This window comes from Colletotrichum truncatum, assembly GCF_014235925.2.
Source record: "Colletotrichum truncatum strain CMES1059 chromosome Unknown Contig_0009, whole genome shotgun sequence".
NCBI lineage: Eukaryota > Fungi > Ascomycota > Sordariomycetes > Glomerellales > Glomerellaceae > Colletotrichum > Colletotrichum truncatum.
The window spans coordinates 1,978,433-1,991,230 of record NW_027222406.1 but is presented as its reverse complement, the minus strand read 5'-3'; the positions used below and the strand labels follow the sequence as shown (position 1 = coordinate 1,991,230).

At 49.5% G+C, this 12,798-nt stretch overlaps 4 protein-coding genes across 4 annotated transcripts; 1 reads left to right on the top strand and 3 right to left on the bottom strand.

Annotated features, from left to right (window-relative positions):
- Nucleotides 1–155: 155 nt before the first annotated feature.
- Nucleotides 156–1,740, bottom strand: CTRU02_213058 (glycoside hydrolase family 5 protein; the record flags this gene model as incomplete). Its single annotated transcript, XM_036721623.1, has 5 exons — nt 156–671; nt 745–1,358; nt 1,410–1,524; nt 1,580–1,621; nt 1,675–1,740. 5 exons carry the CDS (start codon nt 1,738–1,740, stop codon nt 156–158), a joined length of 1,353 nt encoding a protein of 450 aa, XP_036586792.1.
- A 2,089-nt stretch (nt 1,741–3,829) lies between these two features.
- On the top strand, nt 3,830–4,669 carry CTRU02_213057 (uncharacterized protein; the record flags this gene model as incomplete). Its single annotated transcript, XM_036721622.1, has 1 exon — nt 3,830–4,669. One exon carries the CDS (start codon nt 3,830–3,832, stop codon nt 4,667–4,669), a length of 840 nt encoding a protein of 279 aa, XP_036586791.1.
- A 1,776-nt stretch (nt 4,670–6,445) lies between these two features.
- On the bottom strand, nt 6,446–7,332 carry CTRU02_213056 (mannitol dehydrogenase; the record flags this gene model as incomplete). Its single annotated transcript, XM_036721621.1, has 2 exons — nt 6,446–6,926; nt 7,013–7,332. The coding sequence occupies 2 exons, from the start codon at nt 7,330–7,332 to the stop codon at nt 6,446–6,448; spliced, it is 801 nt and encodes a 266-aa protein (XP_036586790.1).
- A 3,213-nt stretch (nt 7,333–10,545) lies between these two features.
- Nucleotides 10,546–12,448, bottom strand: CTRU02_213055 (uncharacterized protein; the record flags this gene model as incomplete). Its single annotated transcript, XM_036721619.1, has 9 exons — nt 10,546–10,670; nt 10,721–10,793; nt 10,835–10,964; nt 11,017–11,740; nt 11,794–11,833; nt 11,882–11,964; nt 12,014–12,142; nt 12,197–12,306; nt 12,369–12,448. The coding sequence occupies 9 exons, from the start codon at nt 12,446–12,448 to the stop codon at nt 10,546–10,548; spliced, it is 1,494 nt and encodes a 497-aa protein (XP_036586788.1).
- Between the last annotated feature and the right edge of the window lie 350 nt (nt 12,449–12,798).

Below are 12,798 nucleotides of genomic sequence, written 5' to 3'. Positions count from 1 at the left end.
TCCCCGCTATCTGCACTACGTAGAAGGCAGCTTTGTTGAGCCTCGGAGCTGGGACCCTGATTTTATTGTAGTGACAAATTAGATTAAGTAGATGGCAGGCAGCGAGTTATTGTGTTCTTAACACTCTCATTCAATAACGTCTAGATAATTTCACATCATAGCAGGATTGCTGCAATCAAAGTCATAACCAAAATTGAACCCACCACTTCGATCCTCGCACCGGCTGCGGTCGGAGCCGCCGGGGGACCCGTGGTAACTGTTCCATTCCTTCCGCGGCCTCCAGTCGGAACTGGCGGTGTGGGTGTTGACGTGTCAACCAGTAATGTTGTCGGGATGGTAACTGCGCTCGTTGGCGGCGAGATGCCCTCCTCGCTCCTCGAAATCGGCGGGGAAGTCGGACGCGAAGACGGAGCCACACTTGGTGCCGCGGAAGCAGCAGGTCGTGAAGACGTCGTCGTCGTCGGTGTTGTCACGTTTTGCTCAGTATCCCACGTCCCGAGAACGCACTGCTTCATCAGCTCGTTATCGGTGTAGCCATTGCCTGATTTCTTCGGCGTTAGGCTGAGAACATAGTTGGTGTCGAAGCTACCAGCGGCCCATCCGACGAGGCCAATGAATACGTCAGAGTTCTGGTTGATAAAGGTGTTTTGTGCACAAAAGGCGGTGAAGCACTGTTATGCCTCGTTAGTATTTTTTTCCTCTTGGGACTACCCATTGTTGACGAAGAAGTGTTCTGAAACTTACCGAGGAGTCACTTGAAGCCCCCGTTTCGCTAACCAACCCCTTTCGACCCTTGGACCTCAGAAACTCGGCTACCTTCCTGAAACTCTCCACATTGTCGGTTGTGCATGGCTTATGCGTGCCGCTGTTGTCTTCGTCGAGATACTTGTGGACATCGATGATAAGACCATCCGTGGTTCCGTCAGGATTCGTGATCGCCGCCAAAGCCTCCGCGCTGCCGCTGCTGACTAGAAACTCGGCCGAGTTGAAGTTGGTTCCGGGCAGTAAGATCATCTGTTTCGTCGCCCCAGCCTGTCGGATCGCCGTGACAACCTTCTGGCACGTTGCTGCCCAGATCTTGACATCGAGATCGTGTGGTTCGTTCATGAGCTCAAAAACGACCTTGTCGTTGTCCTTGTACTTCTGCGCAAGCTGTGTCCACAAGGACACGAACTGGTCGTCTGTCGGTCCACCCTGCCCAATGATACCGCCGTTCCATCGTGCAAAATTGTGAATGTCCAACATGCAGTAAGCGCCAGTCGCGAGGCACTTTTGCATGACCTGATCGTAGCGGCCGAGGTTGTTAGAGTTGAGCTGTGCGCCAAGTTGATTGTTTACAAGGAATTGCCAACCAATGGCTTGGACATGTTAGTTTGAAGGTCTTCAAGGTAGTAGGAGGGCATACTTACGCAGGCGGAACATGTTCAGCTTGTCATCCTGTACGAAATGGTTCATTTGGCCTTCGCCGTCGCCACCTCCTAGGGACATCAGAGGCAGCTGAACTCTGCCTATGGGACAGCTTCCCTATCATTCATCATCAGCGCTGAGGCCATCTTTCAACCTTAAGATGACAACTTACATCGATTTCGCATCCAAAATCACCGCCTGATATAGCGACTCCCTATTGAAAAAATGTTAGACATCATCCCATGTTGCGCAGATCGTGTGACTTGCCAAGAACTGCACCTTGGCGACTGCCGCCGCCGCGAACCCCAAAAGCGTCAATGTCTTCGAGACCATTTTCGAACCAAAGCGAATGAAGAAGTGAATGTAGAAAAAAGAAAAAAGAAAGTTACTCAGTAACCAAATGAACGGATTCAATCCAAAAGAATGAAAAGAAAAGCGCTTGGCCTAGAAAAAGCGAAAGTGCAGACGCGAAAAGGGGGCCTTGGTGTTGCAAGAAGTCGTGAGAGCAGGAATTAAGAGTCCGCTCGCAAGCAGGACGGCAGCGAGGAGCCGCATTACATACTTCCCCCTACCCCCTCGGTAGCTTTCCATGGGGTACCACGCATGTCACTCGAAAGTGGCGCCAAGAATAGCACGATCCATATAACCATCACTGGACTGGAGATGGGGGAAAGTGGATGTTGTTGGCTCCAGCGTGCGCACAACTGGGCTGAGCAGTCTAACGTACGCAGTAGGCGCCATCCGATTGATAGTCGTTTCTGTGTGACAGATTCATGAGGTGAACGCCACGGTGCCCGGTCGGACGAGGGCCTGTATCAGACGGTTGCGGTTTCATATGTGGCCACCAGCCGCCAGGGATCCGGGGGGGTCCCCTCATGCGAATCCCCCCAAAAGGGTACAGGAGGCCTTGAGAATTGCCGAATGTGGTAGCACACAGCCCACATTGTGTGGAAATCAAGTGATTGGGGGCCGCGGGGAATTTGATTAGTGTATGATCAAGGGGAAGCTTTCCAACTTAGTACTGGGCAGAGCGCAAGTTGGAGGCATATTGGTTAGTGAGCTCGGGAGCGGAAAATAAAGAATCTCGGGCTAGCCGGGAGGTGGTAGTAGAATGACCCGCCAGCGCGGCGAGTCGGGTGTCCCGTGTCGACGGTTTGGATTAAATGTAGCTTGGCGAATGTAAATGTGTAAACGGCCTCAGCCACAATGCTACCATTTGAATTCTACTCTATGTTAATTGCTAACTGTCGATCCACATCAACGAGTCGTGCGCGTAGGCGCAGCTGAGGCAACATGAGATGAACGACCCAGACAGAATGCTGACACAGAGAGGTGATGGACAATTACCAAGTAGTACATTGCCCAGTGGGACTAGTTGTATTTTCTGGGATGTTTGGTTGGGTGCTCTGGAACGACGTCATACGGAAGCAGTTAACCCTTCTTGGGGTCTTCACGGTCCTTGCCATGGATGTGTCGTCTTGTCAGCTTCGTTTTGGCACAAGCCTGGGCTGGGCCGAGTGAGGGCACGGGTAAATGTTCGCGCTTGTTAGTCGGCATCTAGGGGCAGCCTGGGCAGCTTTTAGAGCGCTTAGCATGGAGCCACAAAGGAAATTTGTGTGCTCAGTCGCGTTTAAAGTCACCAATAACTAGTAGACTGTTAGGCAGCTGCAAAGCAAACTTTACCTGAGTATAACAATAGAACATATGAATTTCGAATATGTGGTGTTTGCGTCGTGTAGCCAAGCGAACTTTTTGCTTGTTAATGTTTAATAGGAAAACCGACGCGTGTTCATTGTCTTAAACCCCTGAAATGCAATTAACATCAAACCAGAAAGAATGTTGCTCTTATGGTGAGAAATCCTTCGAAACAAGTGGCGGCCGCCAAGTCAAGTAGTTGATCCCTTTGACAAGTTTGTATAATCCCAACACTTCGCCTTCATCATAAAAGTAAAATGACACACTGGCACAGGTGAAGCTATTTAGGCTGGTCTAACGTCCCGTTCAAGCCACACGACAGTCCGTCCCCTCCTGATTATGTAACACTCATCTACTAGGTAGAAAGATCATCGCTGGGGATGACTGGGGTGTTAGTCCAATATACTCCTGTGGGGTAGAACTGTTGCGAACTGTCGGATCTCGAATGATTGAATAGTGAAATGTCGTCTTCTATGCCAATTTTCACGATGTAGAAGTTTTTAACCTCATTGTATTTGGTAATACACCGATTCCAGTGGCATCCTTCTCGTCGCAATAACTGTCTCCAATGGTATCATAGTGGGGCGCGCGGGGAAGCAATGCCAAAGACATAGGATGAAGCGGCAGCAAATAATACATAACACAGCGTTGCCATCAACGTTCAACTTATCAATAACCTCATAGCTTCCCTCATTGCAATTTATATCTCTTCGTAAAATCTCCAAAAATGGCCTCTTCTACGCCCGACCGTCCATTCCTCGACCACATCGTCTTCCTCCTCCCGCCTCAAATCCTAGCTTCCCTCCCTACATGGCTCTCATCTGAATTCACCATTCTGAACGGCGGCCGCCACGCTGACGGCCGAACTGAGAACAAGCTCGTCATATTCGCAGACGGAGCTTATCTCGAACTCATCTCGTTCGTTGAAGGCATCGGCCAGGAAGACCGGCTCAAGCACCCTTGGGGTTCTAAGCCCGACGGCACACTCGTGGACTGGGCCTTGTCTCTTGCAGAAGAGTCCAGCTTTTCCGCTATTCAAGAGCGCGTGCGCGCTTCACAGTCTGTTGTGTCCTACAACGACCCTGTTCCGGGCGGACGGATTAGGCCGGATGGCGAGGAGCTGAAATGGGCTGTTGCGCAGATCAAGCCCGAGGGAAAGGTAGAAAGGGGCGAGTTGCCTTTCTGGTGTCTCGATCGGACGCCCCGTTCGTTGCGGGTGCCAAACCATGTTCCAGATAACATCAAGCATCCTAGTGGCGCCCTTGGCATCCACTCTGTTGAAGTCGACGTGAGCAGCGAGGAGTTGAAGAAGGCGTATGCTGGAATTATCAACCGGCCTGGCGAAGGAGAAAATGGGGGACAGTGGACGGTTGACGTGTTGGTTCGCCAATTTGAGGATCCTCGATACATCAAGGTCCAGACCGTGGCTGGCGAGAAGTCGAAGCAGTCCATCCGTCTGGCCCTGTATACTGCTGTAGGCACGTCAAGGCGATCCATCAGCGGTGACCTGGGGGGCGGTATCTCTATTACGATCGACCTCATTCCGGTTTCTGGTGAATCTGCATGATAAATGACGAGTCCGAAGGGGTTTCATGAGAGTGTGAAAACGGTTGTGAATAAGGATGGAAGAGGGGGACAGCATTCACTACATAGTTCTTGCTAAGGAGGGAATGATGGAACAAGATGTGTAAAAAGTGATAAGCTTCCGCAGGTGGCAGCCTTTGAAAGGCCTCTAATTACAGCAAAGTATATAATATCTGTGAACGATGTATGCATGCAATGTTGGTAATTGCTCACCTTATAAAACACGGCTCAAGCTGTAAAGCGTCAACCGGGAGGAAAAGGATACACCATTACATCTAGTGGACAGCCTGTTTGAGAGTTCGTTATCTTCCTATTAGATTTTCCTTCGTCGCTGTGGAAGAGCTCTGCTGAGTTTAGCATGAATATTTTCTGTCGTGGAGCAGAGGCTTGACAGCCGCTTAAGCAAGTCAAAATTCATTAAAGTGAGTCAAAGGTTTTACTGGCTAGCTTCCAGTAGAATCCAGTGCATATCTTGACGTTTGTAACACGACTTACCAGGTACAACAAACCTTTGTATATTCATTCCAACTCCTAGACTGAAGTGAGGCCCAGTGAGTATCTGCGCCCCCTTTGTACATCAGCGGAACAGATAAGATTAGAGCCGTCGGTAATCATATATGTGCTTAGGCTGATTATAATACGCTGTCAGGTTTATGTAGTATTGCCAGGCTTGACAGGCGAGATCTAGGATATGTGAAGATCCCTCAATTAATGAGCTAAACAAGTCAAAGAGCAGGTAATTGGTGGAGGAGAGTACCCCAGCACTTGCAGATGAAGGGAACTATAGTATCTGCCCGCCCCTTGGTATTTCTCCTTCTGTTTTGGGTTGGACAAGGTAACGTCGATCTTGGGCTACAGCTAATTTCGACCTCATGCGATGACCCTTCTTTCGCTCAATGCCGACATTACAGTCCCCAGTCCCTCGCCTAGGCAAATACTATTTTCAAACTTTGTTCTATTTCTCTTGCCGTCCATGTCTATAATAGCTAGACAAGCCAGCTGTAACTCCCCTTGACGGCACGCGGCAGCCTGTTCTAGAATGATTATCTCTTGCTGGTACTATCTCGAAATAGCTTTCATAATCAAAATATGCACACTCCAATAACAATAACATGGCCTCACTCGTTGTCGCGTCTAAACCTCTTAACAAAATAAAACCCCCATGCAGGTGGATTCAGAGCATACAGCCGTACAGTGGAGCGAATGGGGGTGGAACGGCTCCAACAACGATGTGGGCACAATAGTGTACTCTTAAGTGGGCATGGGCAAAGCTTGAGCTAGTGACAGTCTAGAGACAAGCTAAGTGCTCATGGCATCATCGACGCATCATGATGAAAAACCGCCTACAAGCTCTTATCGGGGCGGCATTCCACATATCGAAGGCAGTCAATGGAGTAAGGCTTGGGCATTCCGTACTACCGCCCAAAACTGCACTTCTCATGTCAGCGGAGGACACATGTATCCGATCGGATTTGGGGTCCACCACATCCCGAACCATGTGCCTCTCACCGCTGGACCCCCGCATACACTTGTCACAAAATACATGCCACGCATGCCACATGCCACATATACTCTTCGCCAAATCAAGTGCACTGTCACAGAAATCAAGATGATCTGATTTTACTTCTTTTTATTGTTCATTATGTATCCAACAAGTCATAACATCATATCCAGAGGCTTTTGATACCCTGTACCATGTCCTGTTTCTCCCACCCAGTAAACTTTGGAATTAATACACTTCACCCATGGAAGTGTGCATCTATCGGCAGCAGTAGCCACCGTCAATGACGATGTCAGCACCGGTAGTGTAGGTGCTGGCGTCGGAAACAAGGTAGACGTAGGCACCCTTGAGCTCCTTGGCGTCTCCGTTGCGGCCCATGGGGATCATGCTCTTCCAGAGCTCCTGGGTCTCCTGGGCGACGAAGTCGGACAGGCCAGTGTCGATGTAACCGGGGGAGATGGAGTTGACACGGGCAAAGTCGCGCCACTCGTTGGCCAGAGAGCGGGCCATGTGGATGCAGCCGGCCTTGGCGACGTTGTAGGAGGTCTGCTCCTGGGGGTAGTTGGCGATGTGGCCGGACATGGAAGCGGTGATAACGAAGGAGCCCGTTCCGCGCTCCCGGAAGTGGGCGCCGACGGCCTTGGCGCAGTAGGCCGTGCCGTTAAGGTCGATCTGGATGACGTGGTCCCAGGCCTCCTTGGAGCCGTCAATGACTCCGCTGTCGGCAGTAGCACCGGCGCTATTAGTAGTCCATGTTAGCAATCTTGTTTGCCCTTATAGGGGGGTCAAGGTGGAAGAGTAAGCAAGAAGATGGATGAGACTCACTTGGCAATGAAGGCGTCAATCTTGCCAAAGTCGGAGAGGATCTGCTTGACGGTCTTCTCGACATCGTTGTAGTCGCTGATGTTCAGCTTGTAGATGTTGACCTTGACGCCGTACTCCTTCTCCAGCTCGGCCTTGTTCTTCTCGGCACCCTCCTTACGGCTCGAGTAGGTCAGGGCCAGGTCGGCACCCATCTCGGCGCAGCCACGGGCAGCCTCAATGCCCATACCGCGGGGTCCGGAAGCGCCAGTGACGACGACGACCTTGCCCTTGAGGCTAAAGAGGTCCAGAAGACGAGAGGCGGTAGGAATTCCTTGAGGCATTGTGACGGTTTCTTGTGTTCTTGGGAGTTGTAGAGAGGGGGAAGTCTGTCAAGGTGTGCAAGAAGAAGAAGGTTTAAGGGGGTATCAAGGTTTGTTTTGGAATGAAGAAGAAAAGAAGAGAGGAACCGAAAGCTGAACTGGCTCGAGGATGGTGGCTTTGAATAAGAAGCTCACAAGGGTTGAATGGAGGGGCTTTCGGGTGGCATGATGGAGGGGTAGCTTTGGGGTTTCGTACCGGCCGTGACGGCATCTCGGAACCCCGCTGATGTCATTGATCAGGTACACGGACGCGACATGGGAGCTGATGGACAGGCCCTCACTCAGCAAATTGGTGGTTAAAGCCGATATGGACAGGGGGCACTCGCCCATAAGCGGCCGCTAGCAAGGTGGACCTTTGGGTTTTTTCTGGAGACCGGATGGGCCGCGAATAGAGAACAAGTACCTATCCGAGTAATGCCCATCTGCGCTTCTAATGCACATGCGGCTTGGACAGCTCATTGACCTTTGTGACTTTCTTTTTCGCTGCCTGTTTCTGCAGCTAAGCCTGCGGTAATAACTTGGCGGACCCGAGCCTGATTTAGTGAGAATTAGTAGGTGTGCAAACGGAGCATCTAGGAGCCCTGCTTTGAAAGATTGCATGGTAGGAATCGTGGCCTAGGACGTAGGGAATTTCTCGGTACAACACGCTCAAGCTATCAACTCCAAGGTTATGGCCAAGGCTAGCAAATGCTCCACCAAGTCCACTGCCAGCCCCTTAGTCTTGGTGCTGCAACGTGCACATTAGTCAAGACTTTGCATAATCGTTGCTTCACTGGCTGGACTTGATCGGAGACCGTATGCTCCTGCGGGGTTGTTTCTGCACATTACTGCAAGCTTCCCACAGGTCGGAACGACATCCAAGGGGAGGTGACAAAAGTTTCGGATGAAATTACCACAGCATGTACACTACACCAAAGTATGCTTTGGGAAGCTTTTTTCGGGGCGCAGCTGACACGGAGGCATGTCGGCGAAGATCCCGGCGTGGGGTGTCCCTGGTTGCGATGGAGCCGATTGTACTGGAGATTTGTTTGGTCGAGCAGCACAAGGTAGTCTTTAGTCTCATTGTTGCTCCAAAGTTGGTATTCTAGAAGAGGGGAAAGAGGAGCATTCGTCTACGTGTTTGTACGAGATGGTTTGTGCGAAGGGCAACCGAGCCATGGGAAACCTGTGACGGGCCACCAGTCGAGCAGGATGGGCAAACACCATATCCATATGGTCTTTTGTCGTCGAAGGTATGGCCTCACATCATGATCAGACTTTAAGTGGGTGTTAAGTGCAAGAGGTTATTTACCATTTCAAAATCAGTAGTTTGGCATCTTTTAATCCCCCATCTGACGTGTCAACGTGACTTGTATCTTTGGCGATGATCCGGGTCCCACGATAAGGTAAACGAGAATACGAGCATGCCACTATTTGGGAACGGCTGGCTGTGCCTCATTGTGCTTTAATACTTCAGTCTGATCACTGTCAATGGCTCAGACTCTATTGCCTCTACTCCGAGCTGCGTTCATACCATTCATTACCGTGAACGTTTTTCCTTCCCATCCGGGTCATGACTGGCTTAGGGCCTTCTGCAAGCCACAAAACCCTCATACGTTGTGTTGAGAACTCTCATGAAGCCTCGGAAAATGATCGCTGTGTTGTTGAGACTTGGGCCATGAAGGCAGTTACTGTGCAATTCCTGAAAGCCATAAGAAGGAGCGTCAAGTTACCAATTCGCACTTCGAATTGAACATTGTAGTCAACACAAGCACACCAATTAGTTTCTAATGCAAAATTCTCCATATCAAAAACGCCTTAACTCTCTAAATCAAGAGATACCGTAAGATCGATTGTCTACTGGCAACAAATTCAACATCATGCTTGAAACCATCCGCAAATACCTATGCCGGTGTGAAAACCGCCCAAGACCACTATCACAAGCCGAAATCTCAAAAAGAAGCCTGGTCAATTCCTCGCCCATAATCAGCGGTCTGCTCGTCATAAGTGCGTTCACAGCCGCCGCTCTCCTTTCCATCTTTATCAGCCTTTCCCAGCCCCAAAAGAACGCAACAATCATCGCCCTCTCGGTCGTATTCTTCATCGCCCAATGTCTCTCTCTCATCATCTACATTACCCACCGTTGTATCTCGCCGCCTCCGAATCGTCCGGGTAAAACCATCTTCGTCTACTTCTTCCTGTGGATCATTATCCAAGGCTTTGGGTTCATTTTAATTCACTGCCTCTGGAAGCGCGAATGGCCAGAAAGCTTGAAGAACTGGGCTCATGCATGGATGTTTTTGAGCATTGCCACCATGGCCCTGTGGGCCTACGCAATCATTACCATCCTTGGACGTATGCACTATGGACGGATAGTAAAGAAGGATTTAGAGACACTGAGGGTGGCTGCAACACGCCAGCATGTAGGCGGAAGAGATGTCTCGGATGCAGATGATGAAAAGGCGACCTACGAACATGTTGAATGCTGCCAGCCGCCGCTGCCTGCTTATTTTACCAACAAGGCGAGAAGATAGGTGCCTAGAACATGGGCGAATGTCCTCGTTGGGTATGACCTGGATGCTGAAACCTAGCTCGAGTCGTTTACTGGTAGGCTTTGTAATATAAGGCCGGTATAATAAGTAACAGTAGCTTCATGAATGCACAGTATATTCCAAAAATTTGGGGGTTGACAGAGAATTCTGACCTCATGCAAGGGTGAAGAAAATCCCAATCCCCTCATATTTCAGAGCCGTCGACGTATAATAGACTTATCTTCTCTTCTCATTAGGACTAAATGCCAGATTTTCAAGTCGTTATTGTAAATTAGTTTCTAACCTGTCTCTTTTTAGTCTGCGCAGGTCAACTAAGGTACGTCTTTGATTATCGAAATACGTGTTTCTCGCTCTATGTAACCTTTTTGTCGAACAGACTACCAACAAAATCAATGCAATATTTTGAAGTTGCAGGATTCTAGCTAACTTAAGGCCATTGGAGCGTAAGAAGCTTGGTGTATGGGGTTGACGCTGGCGAGCGTGGCTTCTGTATTAAACAGTGAACATCTTAATTTTTGTCACTGAAAGGAAGCTTCCGTTGAGATGAAAACTACCAGAAAAGGGTTTCTGAAATACATTGAGTATTTATATGCCTATTAAAGCGTATATACTCTACTCTACTATTGTTTCATTGGCATTACTCCTATGCTTTAGTGTTCTGGGGGGTGTCTATCTCGTCTACGCAAGCTTTTTCAACGATGTCAATATCGGCACCGCGAACAACCTTGACATCCCCAAAGATCTCATCAATTTCCTCAAGCGATTTTCCTGCAACCCGTTAGAAACAAGAGCAATTCTCTCACTCGATTTTATCTTACCCCTTGTTTCTGGATAAAATAATGCGAATACAACAGCACACACGGCGTTAGTTAGGATGAAGAGGATCTGCTTCTGTTAGCACCTAGTCTTAAATTCAAGCAAAACTAACGTACGTAATATTTCCATCCGACTTCAGCCAGAGCAATAGGAGAACATTGGGTGATAATCAAGCTGATGGAGTAATGGATTACTTGTACGATGGCGTTGGCCTTGGCTCTCAGTTCGGTGGTAAAGACTTCCGGCCTGTGATCATAATCAGTAAGAGTATACAAAAGCGTAGACTCAGAATACGTACGGAATAATCCATGTCATCGGCCCCAAGAGCGCTGAATAGTTGGCCGAAACAGCAAAGATGCAGGCGATGAGGCCCCGTTGAGCTGCCTCGTTTGTAGGGAACCCGGGTCGCGCTGGATACAGGGCAGCGAGAATTGTAATGATCATGTAGCAAACTGAGAGAAGTGAGGAGCTGCAGATAAGTATCTTCTTGCGTCCCACACGGTCGACAAAGAAAAGAGAGATAATACAAGCAACAGGTGCAACAGACCCGTACAGGCCGCTGACGAGCAGCTGTTGGTCTTGGCCGAACTGGAGAGTGGCATAAATAGCAGTCTGGTAATACTGAACGAAAGATATTCCAGAGAGCATGGCGGCTGCCCATACGAACGATCCGACAAAAAGCCGTTTCCTGAAGGCAGGCGTCTTGAACAAGTCGCCCCACGAAAGCCGCCCTTGAGCTTGCAACTCCTCTGCAATGTTGACCTGGATGACGGTGAATTCGGTACGGCACCATTCATCATTGGAGCCATTAAAGTGATAGCTTCGGAAAGCTCGTTCGGCTTCTTCATCGCGGCCTTTCAGACATAGCCATCGGGGAGATTCTCCTAGGAAAAGTACCCCAACGCCGAGGAGGAGAGCTGGGATACTCTGAATCGCGAACCCGAGTCTCCACTGGTTGGGATTATGCCATTTCCCCTCGCCGACTCCGGTCCATAGGGCCACAAAGAAACCCCAGGCGACCACTGCCACAGGTTAACCAATGTTGGAGGTAACATTTCAACAAAGGTATATATACTCATCTGGTTAACGGCGGTGATTCTAGCTCGTTCGTGAGTCTAATCTCTGTCAGAGTTAGGCCCACAATCCACATCAAGACAACTCACTTTAGCAATTTCTGCGCCGAACACAGGAGCTACGCCGGTAATTGTACCAACAGCATATCCAACAAGGAGACGACCCATGATCACTAGGATGTGGTAAGTCCAAGTAGTGTATGCCACTTCTGAAGAACTTACGCATGGTAACGTGAGCGGCTCCCGCCATCAGTGCTCCGCCAATGACCCCCCAAATACAACCAAAGGCGATAGCCCGCCGGCGACCGAGGCGGTCACTAGTGATTCCGACCGACGCACTTCCAAGCCATGCTAATCTCATGTGTTAGATTTCTGTAGAGGATATGGATGGGGTGATGGCAGTACCTCCGGCTTGATACACAGATACAATAGCACCTCTTAAAGGCGCGTTAGGGTTTCCAAAGTATGTTAAGAAAGACTTCAGTGCTAGACTGGGTGTAATAATGCCGGAATCACTGTCTGACGTCAGTACTACAAGTTCAAACGGGAGAGCTCGATGTCCAGGGTGGTTGCCTACTAGCCGTAAAGAAACCCTCCTATTCCTAGAAAAATGGATGTTAAAAACGGCTTACTTAGCCAAGCCGATGAGCTGCGCATCGTATTATGAACTGTGACTATAATTTGGAACTTTCCCTTCAAACAGCCTGGTTTCACAAGCCGTTTGGCAGTACATATAACCTCGTTGAATACCAGCATCAACCGTCACTACCTCACAGAAATATATAACACATAATGCAAGGGTATACTTACCCGTTCAAGCATAATGTTGGTAAGGTTCTTGTCAGCACCCAACATACATGGGGGAACCCAGTCTCCGGTAGCAAACATGCTTCCCCGCGTCATCCACAGCTCACAGTGCGGGGTTCCTATGCCAGTCACATCGCGATATCATGCTAGCTCACTTACCATCTCGCTTGCACAAGATTCAAAAGTCGGTCAGCCGGTCT